Source organism: Malaclemys terrapin, chromosome 9 (genome assembly GCF_027887155.1).
Source record: "Malaclemys terrapin pileata isolate rMalTer1 chromosome 9, rMalTer1.hap1, whole genome shotgun sequence".
In the NCBI taxonomy this organism is placed as follows: Eukaryota; Metazoa; Chordata; order Testudines; family Emydidae; genus Malaclemys; species Malaclemys terrapin.
The window spans coordinates 89219729-89243284 of record NC_071513.1 but is presented as its reverse complement, the minus strand read 5'-3'; the positions used below and the strand labels follow the sequence as shown (position 1 = coordinate 89243284).

Genomic DNA, 23556 nt, shown 5'->3' with positions numbered 1-23556 from the left:
ATTATTAGCAAATGTTTTTAATTTTGTTCATAGTATTATTTGCTGGTTGGTGTGTGCGGATTTAGGAAATTTAATGTTCCCTCTCCTTTCTATGTATGCATTAATTTTAAGGGTCTGTGAGGCAGTGGTCTAATTTAGCTGTTGGCTCCCAACTCTATTTGGGCATGTTCACTCACAAGGGTAGGGGTGAGGAAGGATATTTACCTCCATTATAACGCCACTTCTTGATCAAGTAACAGAGGGGTAGCCGTGTTAGTCTGGATCTGTAAAAAGCAACGGAGAGAGTCTTGCGTCTGATGAAGTGGGCATTCACCCATGAAAGCTAATGCTCCAATACATCTGTTAGTCTTAAAGGTGCCACAGAACTCTCTACAACAACAAGGAGTCTGGTGGCACCTTAAAGACTAACAGATTTATTTGGGCATAAGCTTTCGTGAGTAAAAACCTCACTTCTTCGGATGCATAGAGTGAAAGTTACAGATGCAGGCATTATATACTGACACATGGAGAGCAGGGAGTTACTTCACTTCATATCTACTCTGGCAACAGCATCAGAGGACCCAACCACATCAGCCACACCATCAGGGGCTCATTCACCTGCACATCCACTAATGTCATATATGCCATCATGTGCCAGCAATGCCCCTCTGCCATGTACATTGGCCAAACCGGACAGTCCCTCCGCAAAAGAATAAATGGACACAAATCGGACATCAGGAATGGTAACATACATAAGCCAGTAAGTGAACACTTCAATCTCCCTGGTCATTCTATTACAGATTTAAAAGTCACTATCATTGAACAAAAAAACTTCAGAAACAGACTTCAAAGAGAAACAGCAGAACTAAAATTCATTTGCAAATTCAACACCATTAATCTGGGCTTGAATAGGGACTGGGAGTGGCTGGCTCACTACAGAAGCAGCTTTTCCTCTCCTGGAATTGACACCTCCTCATCTATTATTGGGAGTGGACTACATCCACCCTGATTGAATTGGCCCTGTCAACACTGGTTCTCCACTTGTGAAGTAACTCCCTGCTCTCCATGTGTCAGTATATAATGCCTGCATCTGTAACTTTCACTCTATGCATCCGAAGAAGTGAGGTTTTTACCCACGAAAGCTTATGCCCAAATAAATCTGTTAGTCTTTAAGGTGCCACCAGACTCCTTGTTGTTTTTGTAGATACAGACTAACACGGCTACCCCCTGATACTTGACAGAACTCTCTGTTGCCACTTCTTGATGAGAGTCTCAAAGCTCATCTCCTTTTTGGTCGATTTTACCAGCAGGGTGTGGGGAAGGGACTTGAAGACATGAAGTTATTGAAAATGCTTTGACAATATGAGTCTCCCACCTGCCTTAATGCACAGAAATAGGATCTCCTATAGCAGTGATTCTCAAACTTTTGTACTTTCACATAGCAAGCCTCTGAGTGCGAGCCCCCCTTATCAATTAAAAACATTTTTATATATTTAACACCATTATAAATGCTGGAGGCAAAGCGGAGTTTGGGGTGGAGGCTGACAGCTCATGACCCCCAATGTAATAACCTCGCAGCCCCCTCAGAGGTCCCGACCCCAGTTGGAGAACCCTTGTCCTATAGGATCTCTTATCCAGAGAAGAAACTGGCTGTTGTAACTACAGAGCACACCGGTAATCAATTCAGCCTAGTGCCCTGCCAATGGCAATGTGCTATATGCTTGGTGTGTTAGTGGAAGACAAAACCTTTCTAATGCACCTGACCTAACTTGAGGGTAGGGAGAGAATGCCACTTTGACCCCAGTGGCATTATTTTGCTCCTTACCAGCTGTACTGTTGGTCCAATTAAACTTTCCATAAGCTTTTTGGTCTTCCTTGAAAATCAAGATTCTATCAAACTACAATTGTACTGCAGGATACCCATAAAAATCCAATGAAAAACCATGTGATATTTACCACTTATAGCCTACTAAAGGTTGTATGTGTGTAGGGTGGAGGATGTGGGGAAGCTCTTGCTGCAATTCTATATATTGCACTTTTTATTTCAAAGCACTTTGCAAACTATGGTCAAAATCCTCCCCCACATCCCTTTTCATGAGCAGGCCCCAAATAATGTAGAACTGTATGGGAAGGGACAAACACTGAAGAATCCATGGAGAGGGGCTGTACGACTCCTTGAGTGTGACAAGAGCCATATTTTTAGGCAATTCTAAGAGGGAGCACATGGTGAGGTATAGGTAGTCTCGGTAATGATCAGTGATCGCCGCACAGCTACGCTGGTCTTAGGCCCCACTTACAGACTGCAGAAATCTGTGGCCACTACTGCGATGGAGAGTGGGATCACCTTGACCAGCAAACACACGTTGAAATACAACTTACCCTGGCTACACAGAGGATTTAAAACTCATTAGTTAAAACATGTTTTTAAAACAAACACCACCTGGCCTAGACCACACCAAAACCTTTCCAGGTTCTACGCCAGAGGTAGTAGCATCTCAGTTGTGAGTAAGAAGATTCCTGTATTCCACATTCAAATTTTGTAATTGCTTTGGGATCTTGCAGAATAGAAAGTGCTGTATTAAATGTAAGATGATATGATTATTTCAGAATTCATCCATAATAAATACATTCCAAAGATCTTATTCTGGATGGACCTGATGTGGATTGGTGCTGACTTTCCCCTTGATTTCAGTGGGTGTTACGGGTGCCCCGCATCTCAGGTTCAGGCCCTTAGTAGATGTAGCTATTTAGACACATAACAGGTGGGTTGGTCTAACTCTGATCCCACTGATGTCAGTGGTAACAGAATCCCACCCACTGCACATGACTGACATTTGAGGATAGGTGGTTCAAAAATGCTTAAGTGAGGGAGGCGCACAAGTCCCTTTGATTTTCAATGGAAGGCATGCTCCTAAATCACTTGGGCACTTCTGTAAATCCGAGCCTAAAAACACAGCAGCATTATTTGTAGTGTTTATACTTAATTCAGGTGCTCCTTAGATTATGTGATTTAAAACGAAAAACAGTTTCAAAGATGGTGGTGTATAAATTTACTTCCTGTCTAATTTGAATTCTTTCTGAACTATATATAATTACCAGAAACATAGTTGGCTTTACTCCCTTGCTGACAAGCATGTGTATCTGCTATTAATATCCATGATAGTTATGCACATGTAGAAATGAGAATTGAAGCATTAGCTTATTGAAAATGAAATATTCATTGAAAAACAGTTGGAAGGAAGCCAAGTCATGTTCCAATAAAACAAACACACAAATTTGTGCACTTTAGAACCTGTAAAGAGCAGAAAAAGCTCATTGTTTGTGATGCATTTTTTTTTCTGGGGTCTTTTTGGGAAATGGGATTTGAATCTAATTTTATTCATGACTGAAGCTGCATCTTGAAGCGTGTTACGCTCGTCCACTACATAAAAGCCAGAAACAATTAGAAGCATAATGGACAATTTCTGCACTGAAAAACTGACGCTGTTCAGAGTGTAATGGACATGTTTTGAAGCACAGGAAAAGTAGAAGATTGAAAAACTAGGGTGATGAAGACTATTGGCTAGTTGCCAGAAAGAGAATTTGGAATAGTTAGAGTATGTCTTAGTAATGGCTTAAAGAGCAATACAGTAAAGGCTTTAGGGACTCCAAATCACTACAGAGTATGAAAATTGATGCCTCTGGTACCAGAGTGATAGACTAAACTACCCACATTGGCACGGTATTAAAGATCTGGATTGTTTATTGCTGGTTTTTGGAAGATAACTGAATTTTCTTTGGGATTAGCAATTGAGCAAACTAATTCCTCAAAAAAAGATTTAATCACACAGTATAATTTTGCATAGATAAAATGGCCTGTTTTACCTTATTTGAGTATTAGAAGGAATTTGTTTCATGTTTTTTCCAAAAGTGTTTAATTGTATTGTATTGTATTGGCAGCACATGAAACAATAGAGTTATGCTCTACTGTTTTTCAAACTCCTCAACTTTGCAGGCAATACTTTTAAATACATGGGAATCAATCATCCTAACTAATTTGATGCAATTAAATCAGAAATATTATGCTTCTTCCTAAATGCAGTATTTGAAATTTTAAAAGACTCATGTGGATTGAAGCTGAAAAGCTGACTATATGAACAAAACCTACATCCCAAGAGCCCAAATCCTGCAGTTGTTTTTTAGGCAAAAGCACCCTTCATTTCAAGGGGAGTTATGTCCAAACACAGAGTGTAGAATCATATCCTAATACTGGGCCTGATCATAAAAGATGTTGAGTGCCTCTTGGCCCGGATCCTGTGAGGTGCTGAGCAAGCTCAACCGCAATTCCTTTTAGCTACAGTGTATGTTAAGGTTACTCAGCACTTCACTGAATTACACCTGTAGGTCACGAGTCAGTGGAGTTCATAGAACAGTGGTTCCCAAACTTGTTCAGACATTTTTGCAGGGAAAGCCCCTGGCGGGCCGGGCCGGTTTGTTTACCTGCTGCATCCGCAGGTTCAGCCGATCGCGGCACCCAGTGGCCGCGGTTCGCTGCTCCAGGCCAATGGGAGCTGCTGGAAGCGGCGGCCAGTATGTCCCTCGGCCCGCGCCACTTCCAGCAGCTCCCATTGGCCTGGAGCAGAGAACCGCGGCCATTGGGAGCCATGATCAGCCAAACCTGCTGACACGGCAAGTAAACAAACCGACCCGGCCCGCCAGGGGCTTTTCCTGCACAAGCGGCGGAACAAGTTTGGGAACCACTGTCATAGAATCATAGAATATCAGGGTTGGAAGGGACCTCAGGATGTCATCTAGTCCAACCCCCTGCTCAAAGCAGGACCAATCCCCAACTAAATCATCCCAGCCAGGGCTTTGTCAAGCCTGACCTTAAAAACCTCAAAGGAAGGAGATTCCACCACCTCCCTAGGTAACTCATTACAGAGCTTCACCACCCTCCTAGTGAAAAAGTTTTTCCTAATATCCAACCTAAACCTCCCTCACTGCAACTTGAGGCCATTAGTCCTTGTTCTGTCACCTGCTACCACTGAGAACAGTCTAGATCCATCCTCTTTGGAACCCCCTTTCAGGTAGTTGAAAGTAGCTATCAAATCCCCCCCATTCTTCTCTTCTGCAGACTAAACAATCCCAGTTCCCTCAACCTCTCCTCATAAGTCATGTGCTCCAACCCCCTAATCATTTTTGTTGCCCTTTGCTGGACTCTTTCCACTTTTTCCACATCCTTCTTGTAGTGTGGGGCCCAAAACTGGACACAATACTCCAGATGAGGCCTCACCAACAGAGTTCCACCTGTCTGAAAGCTCTGTGAAGAAGCAGAGAATTGGACCCCTCAGGTGCCATCCTGTACCATTTAGGTCAATGAGAGCTTTGCCTTTGACTGCAATTGGAGTGGGATCGAGTTAATAGTTATCAGCAAATCCAGAAAAGAAGAAAAAAGTTTAAAGGAGAGAATTTAGGGTCTGAAGTGTGTTTTGAACAATAATTTTACCCTTTATTCTGATTATTATTCCAGTTACTAATAAACAATTTATTTTCCTCTCGTTTATTTTTAGATGCAAATACTGTGACAGATCTTTTAGCATATCTTCTAACCTGCAGAGGCACGTCCGTAACATCCACAATAAGGAGAAGCCATTCAAATGTCACTTATGTGACAGGTGTTTTGGTCAACAAACCAACCTAGACAGACATTTAAAAAAGCATGAGAATGGGAACATGTCTGGTATGTAATCATTTTCCCCTTTCACTGCACCAGAGATCTATCCAGTGTTAATATACAAGTACATCCTGCTCATTTTCAACACTGTCTTTGTGAAATATGCACCATTTGTTCTCAGCTTCTGGGTACTGGGAGTGTGATTTTCAAAAGTACCTAAATGATTTAGGAGCACCAATCCCAGTGATTTTCAAGGTGCATAGATTTTTTTTTCTTTTTATAACGTAATGCACTTTTATGGGGTTTTTTTTCAAGCCAGCCATATTATTTTTGGGCCTGCAAAATGATTTTTCATGCAACCTCCATGATCACACTGTTGTCAGTAGAAGGCCTTGCCTTAGAGTTCTGGGGAGTGCCTTCAAAGTTATTCTTGGCATCCCCTAAAATTTTCAGACCACCTGCAGCTGAGAAGAACTGGAGCCTCTCTGCTTCTGTCCCCACTGCCACAAATTGGACCAGGTCCCCCACAAAATCAAGAGAGCCACATCTGAGGATTTCATGGGCCATGAAAGTAGCACTAGGGTTGGGGGAGGGAGGGGGATAGTGAGACAGTGTGTAGTTGAGAAATCTGTAGACTTTTAAAAAATGACTATCTGCATTCTCTTTAGTTAATTATCTACTTAACTAGAAATAATCAAACACATGTATCAAATGTAGGGATTGTCTTTTCCTTGATGCATATAGATGCCTCTCATTGATATTCCTGGGTGTTATCCAATTATAGACCTCAGTAACTAATCAGTAATGTGCATTTTCAAAACTATACTCCAGAACCAGGAGGTAAGATTATGTTCCATTTGAAACCCCGGGTCTAACATGCAGGTTTATTTACTGACATTACTTATGCTACAGGGCGACAGGAAAGACAGACACTGAAATTTATATTTAAGAAAAGGCAACTGCTACGAATGTAAACCAGAGAAATAACACCCAGTATGCAAGCAGTCTTTGTGGCTGCCTATCACATCAGCCCTTTAGACTTAAAGTTCTACCAAACGTCCACTATCCATGAATTAAATTGAAATCCAATGTCTAACTATTCCCCATGCAGAGAATTGGGCCCTGCTGCTCCTCTCATATGAGTCTGATAATGAGTAAATTACTAGACTCCTTTCTTAGACCTCAGTCTCAGCCCTTTTGGAAACATATGCAACGGACTCAACTAAAAACAGTGGCTGGAACGGACAGGGCTAAAGCCTACCAATTCTGAGTAACAGCCTATTGGTCCTGGCGGAAGTCACCAGAGTTGGAGACCTCCTGGACTATGACCGGGGAGACTGTCTGGATCCCCTGACGCTTGCTCAGCGCATGGGACTCTCCAGGCCTCATACTCCCCATGTACATTGGCCAAACTGGACAGTCTCTATGCAAATGAATAAACGGACACAAATCTGACATCAGGAATCATAACATTCAAAAACCAGTAGGAGAACACTTCAACCTCTCTAATCACTCAGTGACAGACGTTAAGGTGGCAATTTTGCAACAGAAAAGCTTCAAAAACAGACTCCAATGAGAAGCTGCTGAACTTGAATTAATATGCAAACTAGATACCATTAACTTAGGTTTGAACAGAGACTGGGAATGGCTCGGTCATTAAACTAATTGAATCTATTTCCCCATGTTAAAGTATCCTCACACCTTCCTGTCAACTGTCCGAAATGGGCCATCTTGATTATCACTTCAAAAGTGCTGATAATGGCTTCTCTTAATTAATTAGCCTCTTACAGTTGGTATGGGTATTTCCACCTTTTCATGTTCCCTGTATGTATAAATATCTTCTTACTGTATGTTCCATTCTATGCATCCGAAGAAGTGGGCTGTAGTCCACGAAAGCTTATGCTCAAATAAATTTGTTAGTCTCTAAAGTGCCACAAGTACTCCTGTTCTTTATACTCCCAAGCGCGTACTTCAGGAGGTGAGGGCCGCTTTACCGCCCACTGCTCGGATTTTCCTCAACCGGGTCCTGCGAGAGGGCACGCCTCACCCACCCTCCACCCCAGGCCCTCCGGACCTTTTCATCGGGCCCCTGCCCGTGGACCTTCCTGGCCATCTCGCCCCTTTACCGTGAGCCGGCTTCACGAGTTGCAGCCGGTACAGTTCTAGACCGCACCAAGGAAACATTTGTACATGCTCGTGCTCCACACCCTTACATCCTCACCCTTGTGCCCTGCCCCATAGTGTTGGGACCTCCTGCCACCTCTGGCGGGTGAGGAGCCCCGGTGGGCCAGCCTATATTCCACCCTGGTCCTGAGGCCCGCCGGGGATATCAGTTGGCGGCTCCTTCACGGAGTCGTGAGCATGGGTGTGTACTTGGCGCGGTTCACTCCCGTCCCAGACACTTGTCCCTTTTGTGGCGTGAGGGAGACCCTGGCGCACGTATATCTGGAGTGCGCCAGGTTGCAGCCCCTATTCTGGCTCCTCTTGGATATATTATTACATTTTTGGTTGCACTTTTCCCCTCACTTGTTCATCTACGCACTCCCTATCCGTGGCCCCACAAAGTCACGGGACCTCCTTGTCAGCCTCCTCCTAGCCCTGGCCAAAATGGCCATCCTCAAAACCAGGGAGAGCAGGTTGGCCGATGGGGTTTCCTGCGATTGTGGGGCCTATTTCCACTCCTCAGTCCATTCACGCATCCGGGCAGAGTTCCTCTGGGCAACGTCCGCTGGCTCCCTTGACACCTTTGAGGAGCAGTGGGTGCTGTCTGGGGTTCTCTGCTCGGTGTCCCTGTCAGGTTTCCTTCATTTAGCCCTGTGACCTCACTCCTGTTCCTGTCATCTCCTTAGTTGTCCCCTGCAATTATTTGGAATCTCGGACCTGTGGATCCTCCCCTTAGGCTGGGGGGAGATCCTTCAGCAGTGGACGGGTGGAAGCTTCCTGGATCCTAACAGGGCCAACATTTATTTAAAGGCTTTGTATCTGCCTGACTTGTGAAGTCAGGTAGACTGGCAGGCTTAAACAAGCAAATCACCTCTGTTCATAATAATGTGTGTCCTTGAGGAGGTGGGAACCAGCATTGTTTTTCTAATGATTACAGCACAGAACTTGGAGTCAGGACTCCTGGGTTCTACTTGTCTGTCTGTCACTGATTCACTGTGTGATACTGGGCAAATCACTTAAGACCCAATCTTGGAGTCACTGGGAGTTTTGCCATAGACTTCAATGCAAACAAGATTTAGCCCTTAATTTCTCTGTGCCTCAGTTGATCTATCTGTAAAATTGAGTTAATAAAACTTCCCTACCTCACTGGGTGTTATGAAGTTTAAATAATGTTTGAAAGTGCTTTGAAAGTGTCAGCCAAAATGTGAAATACATAATCACACACAGACTATTTTGATTACTATTATAAAAACTGTCTTAGGGATTTCATATTCGCAGCTGTCCTAAAATGATGCACATGAAAATTTTATTTTTAAATTAGTTGTAAAGGATTAAATGTATGAAAAATGCAAATGACCACCCCTCTCCCCAATTTTACCTTCTTGAAGGTACTGCAACATCTTCACCTCACTCAGAACTTGAAAGCACGGGGGCAATTCTGGATGACAAAGAGGATTCTTATTTCACAGAAATTCGGAATTTCATCGGCAACAGCAACCACAATAACCAATCCCCAAGAAATTCGGAAGAAAGGTAAGATGTGACTGTAGTAAGACAGCTCCTGAAGATGACTATATTCCTTTCCCAAGTCATTTCCCCATGACTGCTATTTTGAGTATTATGGATACTGTAAAAGGGAAGTTGGCTGAGTTGAACCAGAAGTGATTTTAGCATCCTTGCTGTCATATTTGTCATATAATCAGTTTATCAAAATAAGTGTGCTGATACCAACCTTGATGGATAAACAAAAGCCTGGAAACAAAGGAGTATATTCAAATGAGCAGGTCACAACTTTAGTTGTATACTTACAGACCGGAGCACATAATCTGGTGATAGGCAGCAAAATCCCTGAGTACAGCAAATAACAGGCATCAGGACACACCTTTTTAATGAGTGGCTGTCTATTTTTATCAGGGCTTCCCAATTTAAAGCTACCATACACCAATTCTCATGTCCACTTAAGCATACTATAAACTGCCTCCATTTTGAATTCACTGAAAATCATAGACCCAACAACATTAACAACCATATGTGGAGAGGATTAGAAAGAGCATTGTAATCTAAAGGTAAATGGGCAATTAACAAAGTGGAAGAAGTTAAATTTAATTCCTTAGTACAAATGCAAGGCTCTTACTATGGGGTCAGTCCTACATAAACTTACTGCCAGGTAAAGTTCTTACTACCATGAAGTCAGTAGTACAACTACTAGTAATAATAGTCCACACTACTCTAGCCATATGAGACTCTCTTTCTGTCAGGGTATGATTTACATACCTATGTAAATCTAATTTTTCCTTAACTATAAGGAACTATAAATAAGGAACAGATAATAACTTCTAAGAATTTTCAGCTACTATAAAAATATGGCTAAGCATAAAGGCCATGAGAGATCTTGTGTGCTTCTAATTTTAAAGGCTACCATACTGAGCGTATATGAACTATACACCCTATGAAGTAGTATAAAGGCTCCAACATTGTCTGCCTCTTTCAGTTAATTTGCATCAGATTCTCAATATCAGAAATTGTTTGCTGATAGTGAATACGTTCATCCCCCTTTTCAATTTCTAATGTGTCTTTATGCTGGAATCAACAATAGTAGATGTAAGACAAATATTCATGAAGGCAACTGATTAAATTATTACATGTATATCCAAATTTCATTCCATCTTGACTGGCAATGAGGGTTGTTCGGTTTTTGTTTGTTTGTTTGTTTTTTGTTTTTTGCACATCTGGTCTCAACATGTCTCAACAGGAAGGCAGTAAAGAGAAAAGGTTGATGGGTCATACAGTGTTTCCTTTCTAAATTCAGCACTTCAGACTATTTTTGATGGATGTTTTATCCTTGGCAAATTACTGCACTTGAAAGTATAATTAGTGAATCTGTTTTCTTAATCATATGGCTTTCGTTACTTTGGTTTTAGTCCATTTCCCTTTCATTTCTAGCAGTCCTGATTTAGCATAACTAGCAAGTTGGCAGTTGGATCCATGATTAATAATATCTTATGTCTGTCCAAAACGTCATCATCATCATACTTAGATAAAAGTTGTTAAAGATATCTGTTCTTTGGCGCTATTTGAATAATTATCCCCTATTTCCTTTGCAGTTAAACTATCTTGACTCAGTGCAAACTCAGGGATTCTGTCATTGTGTTGCAAATAGATCACTTCCTGATTTTTTTTAATAGGTTGTCAGATATGAGTGATATTGGTTGATAATGGTTACTGTAGTGTAGATGATGAGATGTGGGGGATTTTGACCCATTGACGGGCACAACTGGAACAACTTTTTAATATGCCAATTAAGGCCACTATGTGGGGTCAATGATTCACGACTTGGACAGTTACTGAATCATTCCCAGTGTAGTTTCAAAAGAGTTAGCCATACGATGATTTCCTGGAAAAACTAAGTGACAGCAAATAGATTAAATCCCATTGCATGTATTCAGGAGCACAATGACCCTAGAGGAATGCAGCCAGCAGGACTGGCAGCTTTTGGTGAGCTAAAGCTTTTGGTTAAGAAAGTAAAGATGTTATAACAATAAACCAAACAAATCAATATCTAATGTGTTTTCATGACACATCTTCCTGTGTTAAAATTCTCGGTATATTCTGTATCATGCAGTGTGGTTGAAGTCACATATAAATTCACGCTAACTCTGTGCAGACAACAAAGTTCCCATTTTTATAGCTATACTCCTGGAAGGCAAAGGGCCACTCCTGCAATTAAAACAATAAATGAGCCAACAGTGCAGTGTTATTTCTTATATAAAAACACTGGGCCAGATACACAGTTTAGTATAGGTTGACATAGCTCCACTGACGTCAATGGAGCTATGCCAGTTTACACCAGCTGCATATATGGCTCAGCATGTATCAATATATACATTTTTGTGGCAGAGCTGAGCACCTTTAACTCCCATTTAAGTCCATAAAATTTGAGCACCTCCTGAGTTACTCAGCATCCTACAGGATAGACCCCTTAATCAAACACGCTACAGAGTACAAGACTATAGTTCAGCATGAGCTCAGTACCCTTTGTAGAATACACCTCTACCCCGATAAAACGCTGTCCTTGGGAGCTAAATAATCTTACTGCGTTATAGGTGAAACCGCGTTATAGTGAACTTGCTTTGATCCGCCGGAGTGCGCAGCTCCGCCCCTCCGGAGCACTGCTTTACCGTGTTATATCCAAATTCATGTTATATCGGGGTAGAGGTGTATGTAGTCCTAAAGAGAGAACCTGCTCTGAAAGCACAAGACAGTTTAATGATAGGTCTGAATACTCTAACAATTTTCAAAATGTGCATTGCTATAATTATTCATTTAAATAAGAGTATTGATTTCACTTCTCGCTTAAAACATTGCATTAGATATTGAGAATTAAGGGACCTTTTTTGTTATTGCCATTGGACCTTCTTTTTGGCCACATTTCAATCCAGCCTCCAATAATTGTGGGCATAATTTTTCACCTACTTCAATGTGAGTGCAAAATTGCAGGCACAATTATTTGTACCTGCAGTTGCACCCAGTCAGATGCCATGCATAATCTGTGGCTGCAGCCACATAGGTGGGCTTCTTAATGAGTGGAGTTGTGAGCACAATTTATTGTAGAAAATATTACACCTGCATTCGATTTTGCAAAATTGTGAGCATAATGTTGGAGGCCATTTCTAAAAAATTCAGGACTGATTTTCAGATTCTTAGCTCATATAGTTCCCTTTAAAATTCATTAGGTTATTGTGCCAAGGCTAGGTGGTATAAGTAGGAGTACTGCGATTAAACGAAGGATGGGACACATTAAAAAGAATATCAGAAAACACCTCCTGACGGTTATGTATAAAATGGAGTGCAATGGGCTCTCAAAACTAAGTGTGGAATTCCATGCCGTTTGGGTCATAATATTTCATTGATTTTAGACAGAATTCACAACAATAATTCCGTGATATTCAAAGCTAAAGAGTACAAAATACTACAAAGCATGCTGGAAGGGACCATTCTGCATTGGCAGCAGAAGAGGTCTTTTTCAGCTGTACTTGGTATGATTTCATAAACCTGATTATACATTGATTGATTTTTATTTTCTTTTAGAATGAATGGCAGCCACTTTAAGGATGAGAAAGCGTTGGTGGCAAGTCAGAACTCGGACTTACTGGATGATGACGAGGCAGAAGATGAAGTAGTGATGGATGAGGAAGACGACGAAAGTGAAATTGCAGGGAAGCCAGTTAAGGAACCGGTTACAAGTAACCTACATGAAGGGAGCCCTGAGGATGACTACGAAGAAACAAGTACTTTGGAAATGAACTGCAAGGCTTCCCCTGGCAGGTGAGTTCCTTCCTAGTATTTTAAAGGGTACAGTCAAATAAGGTTAAAAAAGAAATGAACAAAATAAAACAGTGCAAGCATCCCAAGGACCAAATTCTGGCAAGCCCGCTAGGAAACAGCCCTAATGAGCTAACTCAATAGCAATGTCAGTGTGCACCTGTATTTGACTGACACCAGCCCAATCCTCAGCCCCTTTGGGCAATCTGTTCCTTTTAAGAGTAGAAATAACTGGCACAGGGAGCTATGGGCTATTGTCAGGCCAGAGTGGATGCATATATAAACATGTGGCATATGCCATCTGGCACCTACTAGCTGCCTGTGACTTGTGCAATGGTCTTGTGTCCTGAGTCCCACGCCGTTATCCTTACCTGCTGGACCGTACTGTAGCTGCTTATCAGGGCCGGCTCTAGGCACCAGCCTAGCAAGCATGTGCCTGGGGTGGCAAACGGGAAAGGGCGGCTTCCCAGGCGGTCTTAGGGCGGCTGGCCGGCAGCTTCCGGCGGCAACTCCTCCTCCGGTTTCCGCAGTGGCAGCATGCTGGCGGCAGCTCCTCCTCTAGTTCCCTCGTTGTCGGCATGAGGCGGCAGCTTTTTTTTTTTTTTCCTTTGCCGCTTGGAGCAGCAAATTAGGGAGAGCCGGCCCTGCTGCTTATGCTTTTTGGTGAAGTTAAAAGTGAGGCAGTTTAGAGCAGACTTAAATAGATGAGAATTGGAGTGCAGTAGCCTTATATTGGCGAGTCCTTACAAGAAGGCCTTTTTGGAGGCACGCAAAAGATTTGATGTACATTTAAAAACCCATAACCTCCATCCCCTTTTTGTAGGTATAAAGAGGATGAGTACACCAAGACTGGGCTCTCTGCTTTGGATCACATCAGGCACTTCACAGATAGCCTCAAAATGAGGAAAATGGAAGAAAATCAATACACTGAAGCTGAACTGGCAGCTTTCAATACTTCGCACCTGCCGGAGGACCTAAAGCAACCATTGTACAGGAAATCCAAGACCCAGGTAAATTCTTAATTCAGTTTAAGCTCCGTAACTCATTGTCACTGAGTATCCAAAAGGTGGACCTGCTGGTGTGTGGTAAACTAGAGTCATCTTAATCACAGCAGAAAGGTTTGTGCTCCTGATCACAGTAAGCCCTGAAAATTTGCTCTCCCCACTCTGTGGTTACTATCAGAGCAAATGGGATATCAGATTGTTTTAAAGGGGGGGGCATATTCTTGGGTGATGTAATCAACCTAAGTATCTGGCCCATGCTATGTAGGTATATGGAATATTTTTAAAAAGCAGTATGTTGCTGTGTAATGTATTCCTATATACCTTATGCAGAGATTACATCACTGTGATTAGTGGGATTCTGCTCTCAGATACACCAGTGCAAGCATGCTAGAGTCATCACTTGTAGTCAGTGGGTGTGCTCCAATACAACTGAGAGGACTTGGCCAGATGTATTATCACAAGTTAGTGTGACTGCACCACTGAAGAGAATTAGTGAACTTTCCCTAGGGATGAGTCTGTTGGCAGAGGTATTGTCGCCTCCTAGTGGTGTTGCTCACTATGTCCATGCCATTTCTCTGTTCAGCAGCATTTAGCTAGGCTGATATTTCAATCCCAGGTTTGAATATTATTTGGAAGCAATTAAAAAGGGGCTTCCCTTGTGTTCATGTCTTGAAAGCACCCAGGAAATTAATACTGGATGTTTTTAAAGTTCTTTGTCAGCCTTGGATGATGAGGATAAAGAATTACTACTATTAGTGGGTCAAAAAATGTCAAAGGAAAGGTTGGCAGAGCTTTACCTAACAGATGTTGTATTCATAAATCCAAATTTAGACCTCCACTGAATACAAAATACTCTCTAGGGATCAAATTGTGGCTGGAAGCATGGCTGCTTCCATAGAGGTGACGTGGTTTAATGTCAAAGCAGTGCATTCTGCCGTGCTTACCACTTTCTCTTTCTCTTGTTTCCTCATTCAGGCATATGCTATGATGCTCTCTCTCTCTGACAAGGACTCCCTCCATTCTGCATCCCGTAATTCTCCCAACACGTGGCACAGTATGGCAAGAGCTGCTGCAGAATCCAGTGCCATCCAGTCCATTAGTCATGTATGACATTGTGAAACCTTACCAAGAATGGGACCAAGTCCAAACCAGTAGCATGGCTCTTTCGTATATGACTATTTAAAAGACTGCTGAGCAGAATGCCTTATAAATCTGCAGGGTCACTCATCTAAAGTCTGATGACCTTAAACTGAATAATTTTAAAAAGAAAGAAACTATTTATTCTCAATATTTTGTTTTGCACAGCAAAGGCAGCTGCTGACTTCTGGAGGATCAATGCGACTTAAAAAAGAGTTTCAATGGATTATGTAAACCACGGCCGGGAAAAATGTCTTCCAATTCACCCGGCATGAGGGGGTGGGAGCAGAAGGGTTAAGACTGCATTGATACACATGGGCACTCCTTTAAAATAGAAACTGAATCATTTTTCTCTTTGTATAAGATAGTTTGACGCAGGATTGGGAACAGTTGCTTTTATCTACAAATCCTCTTCATTAAAGCTTTATGCATTTTAACCCTTCAAAGAAAAAAAGTAGTCTATCGTATGCACACTATCCATCATTAATATTAGAAACCAATAACAGGGAATATTTCATCCTCTCCATAATTTTTTCTTCTTACCTGCATTGTATTAAAAAAAAAAAAGGAAAGAAAAAGAAAAAGAAAGAAGAAAAGACAAAAAAAAACTTTGAGAAACAATACATAAGAGGTTTGTGTATATTGTAAACTATGAATGTTCACCACTCAAAGACGTTTAAGTCATTCAGCTACTTCTGTCAAAGGACCATTTCATCAACAGTACCACTAGTTCAATGTTTGCCAAATCATTGTAATGACATTTTAAATTTAGACAATCATGTCGCTGTGTTGTTTTGTTCCTCTAATTTCTTTTTTTGTGTTGTGTGTACAATGTATTTATTTGTTGGCAAACAATTGTTTGTTGATTAAAATAGCACTGTTCCTATGTTAAACAGCACTGCTCCAGTCCCCCACTACTTTATGATGTAGGCACCCATGTACTTCAAAACGAGTGAGGTGAACTGATCTGTGTATATTGGAGTGCAAAACAGTGTTCGAAATTTTCTGACATTCCTATTTTATTTTGTTTTTTTTTTCCTTTTAATGAAACTAAATAACTAATAGATGCGAATTAGTTTTTTTTTAAATACAGTAAATTGATTCAATTGTATAAACAGTTATAATTTCTTCATGAAAGCATGATTCTTCTGATTAAAACTGTACCCAATATTTTATGCTGGTTGTCTGCGAGCTTGTGTGATGTTATGTTCATGTTAATCCTATTTGTAAGATGAAGTGTTCCAAACTTACGTTAAAAAAATAAATAAATAACGGACTGTATTCAGTTATTTTTGTTTTGTTTTTTTGCCCTTTAGTGAGGGACCAGATTTATTTCCTTTTGTTTATAATCTCATTTTGAAATAATCGGCAAGTTGAGGTACTTTCTTTAAATGCTTTGTACAATGTAACTGTTATGCATTTCAGAACATTATTATGGGAGGATCAACTAAAAAAATAAAGGACTATAAAAGCGAAGGCATCTTTTTCACTCTCCTTTTGTTTTTGTCGAGTCATGCCATTTCATTTCATTTATCACTTGGTATCTTAAGGGTTAGGACTGTTCTGTATCTCAAGTGGTCATGGGTACTAATAATAACAATAGAATCTGGAATTGCTATAGTATCTTCCAGTTATCCAAACGTGCTTAACAAATAATTAAGACGAATAATAAGCGGGTCGTTAGTGGCCAGAATGCAGATTTAAATGCTTTACTTAATGCATTCACATTTGGATCAGGCTCAAGGCCATGCAACCTCTGAACAAGCTTGTAGAGTAGTAGACAAGTTTAAGAGAACCAGCTAGTGCACTACTGAGGGGATTAGGGAGCAAATGCCATATGGTGGAGAAGGCAAAGGAGTGCTAGCAGGGGAAATGACATGAAGGCATCCCTGTAGCAGGAACCAGATGGAAGAAGGAGCAAGCAGAGGGCATCACATGTTCAGTACATTTAGCAATACACCAGGTAGCAGACCTGGAGAATCAGAACTGTACCACCAATAGCGGTTCAGTTGGAGAGTACATATAGCCTTAGGGAGCTTGGGAGAAAGCCTGGCCCACTGATGTCTAAGGGTATGCCCACACAGCAAAAAACAACAACAAAATCAGTCAGTCTCAGAGTCAGATGTTGGGCTCGGGCTGATTCTGCGAACCTCCCGATTTGCTGGATTTCAGAGCTTGGGCTCCAGCACAAACCCAAGTGTCCACCAAGCTGTTTTGCAGAGGGGTTGAGCACTCACCAGTCCAACTCAAGATAATGGGAGCTGATGCAGCACAATACCCTTAAAAAAATTAGGCCCTAAGCCTTGCATGGCTGCATTTAGAGTTCCGCTACTTAAGTTACCTATCGTGTGTAATTCTACACCTCAGCGCTGGTAGGCATTGATACTTTTTCATGTAACATAAGGGCCACAGACTGCTCACATGTGGCTCAGGCCAAAGTCCAATGAAGCTAATAGGAGACCGTCGGTTTCCTTCCTAGGCCATTGGGTCAGCCCCCTGCCCCCCCGCAAATGCATTTTCTGCCATCACGCCATGCTTAGGACGCCATACATTGGGTGTATTGTATGCAGTTTGATAGCTTTTAGCACCTACAGGGCCATATTGTCATAGGGGGTCCTGAATTATGCCATACTGTATTAGCTTGGGGGGGAAAGCCATTTGTGCTGCCAAATGGGTCACTCACTGTCCACCACCATCACTCACTCACTTGTTTTCACTGGACTGGGGCAGGGGAGTTAGGGTGCAGGCTCTGACAGGGAGGGTGTGGGGGATGAGAGGTTTGGGGATGCAGGAGGGGGCCCCAGACCGGGGTGCAGGATGGGCTGAGGGCTCTGGGCTGGGGCTGCGACTGAGAGATTCAGCATGTGGGAGAGGGCACAGGAGTAAGGCAGGGAGTCGGGGGAGGTGCAGGAAGGGATACATGCTCTGGGTTGGGGGGAGTGAGTGCTTCAGGTGGGGGGGGTCAGGATTTGGGAGGGTGCTCTGGCCAGGGCGTGAGGGCTCTGGGGGTGGGGGCCAGGGATGAAGGGTTTGAGGTGCAGAAGAGGGCTCTGGACTGGGGCCAAGGGGTTCAGAGTATAGGAAGAGGCTCAGGGCTGGGAAGAGGGTTGGGTTGTGGGAGGGGAGTAGGCTCCAGAAGGAAGTTTGGGTGCGGGAGGGGATCCTGAGCTGGGTGTGGCGGTGTGTGTGTGTAGGGCAGTTCGGGGTGCGGACTCTGGGTGGCGTTGACCTCAGGCGGCTCCCGGGAAGCAGCAACATGGCTCTCTGGCTCCAAGATGGAGGTGCGGCCAGGTATCCTCCTGCAGGCACCGCCTCCGCAGTTCCCATTGGCCACAGTTTGTTTGTGGGAGCTGGTGCTTGGGGCAGCACCTGTGGGTGGGCAGCATACGGAACCACTGGCTGCCCCTCCGCCTAGGAGCCAGAGGGACATGCCAGCCACTTTCTGGGAGCCGCGCAGAGCCGGCATGGAGGCTGCCTGCCCCGCTGGCTCTGCAGCCAATTGGATTTTTAGGGGCCAGCTCTGCTTATTCGAGCCGCCAGGTTCCCTTTTCGACCAGGTGTTCCCATCAAAAACCGGATGCCTGGCAACCCTAGCTACTGGCTATTTATATGTCAGTGATTATACATAAAAAAAAAATGGGTGTGCATACAAATGTATTGCATTCACTTTAGGAATATGTGTGTATATGAATGCACTTTCGGAACCTAGTCAGGTTTCTTTCACTGCCAACAAAGTAGCAAAGAGACCAAATACATGACTTAATTTAAATTTTGTCTGTAACCTCAAATACATTTCCCCACCTTTTCTTCCCTCCTTTAACACGGCAAGATGGCCGTTCCTCTCAAGAGTGGTTCCTCACCAATTCCACTGCTTTATACTGCTTCTAGGGAAGTATGTCTCTTGCCCTGTGATTAATGTCCCAGAGTAAGGCAGCACCTGCCCTTCAGACACCCTGAGCGAGAGCAAGAGAGGGGGCCTGTTGATGTGTCATTATTGAACATTAGTGAGTACTAGTGGTTAATAGCTAGCCTTTATGGCTGTATATTGAAGGTACCATACATATTGCTCAATGGCTCACCAGAAGTAATTTGGCTATCATGGTGTAGGGCTAACTGGAAGAGACAATTGTTTACACCATGTAGCAGAGCATGCAACAATGAGAGCCACCCAACGCTGTCAAAAAGGGCATGTGTGTTTTATGGATGCGCTATCAGTGTTGCATCAACCTTGTCTATTACCACTATACAAAGAAAATTAATTATAAGGCTTTTCTTCTAAGTGTTAATGGCTTTAGTTGGTCACTTTTTTAAAAAAAGTCATAAAGGTCATTTGACGTGAGCCCAGCAGCAGTGTTATAACAAATCCCATGTACAGTGAGGAAGTCATTGGTGACAATGGTATCATTAGTATAAGCAGGGAATGTTGAGTGAACTACACACAGCTGTAACTTGCTCCTTATAGTTCTATCAACCTTCACACCTAGTTCCTTGCAGGATCTTGACGTTCATTGCTTTCTCCCTGGTAGCAAAGTTCATGCACCTAGAAGGGTAATTTGAAAGAGCAAATTGATTTTAATTACTCATTTGAAGACCCTAGTCTACCCGCACCACATAAAAATAAAAAAAAAATACATGGTGTCTTAATGGAGCATGCTGAGAGGAACAATTGCCTTTGTCTAGAAGGGGAAGGCAGTCTAAACAAGGGGGTTCATAATGTCTATTTTCCACAAAGATGGCTTTTACTAAGATACCTTTAAATGTGGCTTCTGGATCTGTCTTCTAAAGCTATTAGGTATTTTTCATGTGATACCCAATCATTCCAGTGTGATATAGACTACCACAGGAAAGACATTATCATCCCAACTAGAGACTATGGCCAACTACCAGTATGACAAGCTGTATAATCAGTATTTCACTTTGTTCCTATGTGTACAAAGTTATTTTATATTTTAAAACAGCCATAGTTTGTAGCAGAGAAAGTTGTTATAAGGCTGTCTGAGACATTGCACAAGTAATTAAGCAAAGCCAAACCCAGCCATGACCAAGTGGGTAAAGCCTTCTCTATGTCAGAGGCTACATACCCTTGCCAGGGCCCCAGTAATTGTTTAAATGCATTATGAGGCCTGGCCAAAATCTCTTGCCTTCCCAACCCCACTGAAATGTCTTTGTAATCTTAGAGTGTCCACCAGTGTGTGGGGGGTCCAAAGGCCATGTTGGTTCATCCTTAGTTCATTGTAAAAGATGATGACAGATGCAGCAGTACAGTCTTTACCTTTCAGAGTCACTTAATAACGCATGGAAAAACCCTACATGACAACAACAAAAATAAGCAAGTATGGTGGTCCTTTTTTCCTCGATTATATTTGTTTTCCTCTTCTTACAAAGAGTCCAACTTTGCCATTTCCCTGAGACTTAGATTTGAATCAAAGCAGCATTTTAATAAGACCTAAAACCACAGTTCTGACTCTTTGAAGAGCTCGTTGAATGTCTCTCTCAAGAAGAGTTATTAGGCCCAGTGTATGTGCTAAATTCCATTTGGGAGAAGCACATCCTGAATAGCTCCTGGCGGCTCAAGAGGCGATGCAGTCCTTTATTAGCTCACAGCAATGGGACGTGAACAGTTGTTGCGTTTCACCCCAAAAGTGGTTGCAGTTCAGTGGTGAGTATAGCTATTCATATGTGTAATTTATAAATCTGTTCAGGAAGTGTTTTTGAATCCTTCCTGATGAAAGGTACTGTAGAAATATGAAGTGCTTTCATATGGCTTGGTTTTACTGCTACTAATATCTGATTGTGCCAAACTGGATACAGGTTCTGAAACATCAGCCCTTGCTTTTTCCTGTTATATTTTAATCCTAATTAATTCCAGAAAGACTAAAGAGCTGTGATGAAATGCTACACTTTTCTTTAAAGTCCCTCTTGTAAGTTCTAAAAGAGGCCCCAACTTTGCAAGGTGGGGCAGGGGAAGAGGGTTAATGGTCATTTTGATGCTAAATTATCAGTAATTAAGAAGCTGATTTTCTGGGATTGATGAAAATTTTTAACAGCTGCTTCTTTTAGGCCCTTATCCCTCCATTTTATTAGCATGTGTTAACATAATGTGGAAAATATATTTATGTCTATATTATGCTTTGTCAGGACCCCAGCATCTGTACCCTGGGGCAGATACACATGAGATAGCTGGGGCTACATTTGCCAGTGTGCACATGTGGAAATGTTCAATTTGTAATATGATTACAGCCCCAAAACAAAGCCCACTTGATACCTGTGGCATATTTGTTTCATGGTAAGTGCAGAAAATTCTCAAAATCATGTCATGTGTCGTATCACCAGCCAAGTCAAACTGTGGAAGTAGCTCTTTTAATTCCCAGGGAATCTCTTTAAACAGGCACGTGTCAGGCCCAATTAGAATCCACACAGACCTACACTAATTGGGGTGAGTATGCAGCAGAATAATGTGGTCATTTAGCAAACTAGACCTTTTGTAAAGGATAGCATGTGAAAGAAGTGCTTGCCTTTGCACAATCATAAATGCTGCAATTCCACCTCTTATGTCAATTGAAAAATGCCATGTCTCTGTTCTGAGGCCTTGCAGAATCTTGAAAGGCATAATACAAAATCAACTGGAAAAAGTTAACTGATAGATAAGACTTTTTAGTGACCATGAATAAAAATGTACAGAGGACATATACTCCCCCATAAAAGCCATCCACTAAATGCCTGGGGTTAGGAGAAAGCTTCCTTTGGGAGTATGTTACTGCATTAATGAGGGAGACAAGGTGGGTAAGGTAATATCTTTTATTGGACCAACTTCTGTTGGTGGAGAGGACAAACTTTTAAGCTTCACAGAGCTTTTCCTCAACTCTGAAGAAGGTAATCAGAGTGTCAGAGCTAGGTGAAACAATTACTATAAAGAACTCAAAGAACACCTCACACAGAAATTCACACAGGAATTTAAGGATATCAACAAATCCTTCCACAAACAACTCCAAGAGAAACTCTACAACTTCCCCACACAAACCTACCCTGGGGACCTACATGCTTCCCAAGATACACAAACAAGGGAACACCGGCAGACCTATTGTATTTGTCCACAGCACTCTTACTGAAGGAAAATCAAAACTCACAGAAACCATCCTCAAACCACTCAGCACAAAAAAGGCCAGTTTCCTTCAGGACACAACCGATTTCCTCTGGAAATGGCAACATTAACAACCTCTCTCAGAACACCATCCTTGCCACTATGGATGTCAACTTCATGTACACCAACATCTCTCACCATGATGACATTGCTCCCTGCCTCAAATATCTACAAGACAATGGACAATGGACAACACTCAGATATCCACCCTAGATGCATCACTAAACTCATCCATTTCATCCTTACCAATAACAAATTTACATTTAACAACCAACACTTTGTCCAAAGCATGGGAACAGCCATGGGTATGCCCCAAATATGCCAACCTCTTCATGGGCCACCTTGAGAAAGAATTTTTTGAAAATGTACCATGAAACTTATGATATAGCTGAAAGATACATCAATGATATTTTACTCCCCTGGACAGAAGACCTAAGTCACTCATAGATTGCCATCACAACTTCAACAACACTTTTTAGAACACTCGCACACCAGCATCAACTTCCTGGACACAACGATCAGCTTCAGAAACTACATTCAAGAAACCCATGGATTGCCGCACCTACCTTCGCAGAAATCACCCCAGACACACTAAGAAATCTGTTATCTACAGCCAGGCACATAGATACCACAGAATATGCTCTGAAGATAAAGTCTGGGATACACACATTAATACATTTAAAATTGCCTTCACCAAACAAGGACACTCCACCAGAGAAGATGATCATATCATGGAATGGGCCACCCAAATACCCTGAGAGAACCTGCTCCAATACAGGAAAAAATAAACCCCAACAACTGCACACTGGTTGTTACCTACCACCCCACACTGGAACCCATATCAGTATCATCTAACAGTTACAACCCACACTTGATTGGCACCTCATCCTGAAATACATCTTTCCTCAACCCCTTCTTTTGAGCTTCCAACAACCCCCCAACTTCACCAAGCTCATCATCAGAAGCAAGCTCACCACAGACCAGGGCACACCAACTCAAAGCAGCACCAGGTCCTGCCAGAACAACACATAAAAAAAACCTGTAGACATACGTCTACTGCTGTGATGATCAATACCCATCACAACACACCTTTCAAGATTCATGGGTCCTACACATACCTATCACAACATGGGGTATACCTCATCCTGTGCATCAAA

The 23556-nt window shown here is 42.3% G+C and overlaps 1 protein-coding gene across 7 annotated transcripts in view; it reads left to right on the top strand.

The window, feature by feature from the left end:
* The window catches only part of MECOM (MDS1 and EVI1 complex locus), a 467885-nt gene extending 451151 nt beyond the window's left edge, over positions 1-16734 (top strand). For all 7 annotated transcript variants that reach the window (XM_054039741.1, XM_054039740.1, XM_054039746.1 and 4 more), the window contains 5 exons: positions 5529-5698; positions 9184-9328; positions 12884-13120; positions 13941-14127; positions 15097-16734. In XM_054039741.1, coding sequence (XP_053895716.1) covers positions 5529-5698; positions 9184-9328; positions 12884-13120; positions 13941-14127; positions 15097-15231 — 874 coding nt within the window. In that variant the 3' untranslated portion in view covers positions 15232-16734. The remainder of the gene's footprint in view (positions 1-5528; positions 5699-9183; positions 9329-12883; positions 13121-13940; positions 14128-15096) is intronic.
* Positions 16735-23556: the final 6822 nt, after the last annotated feature.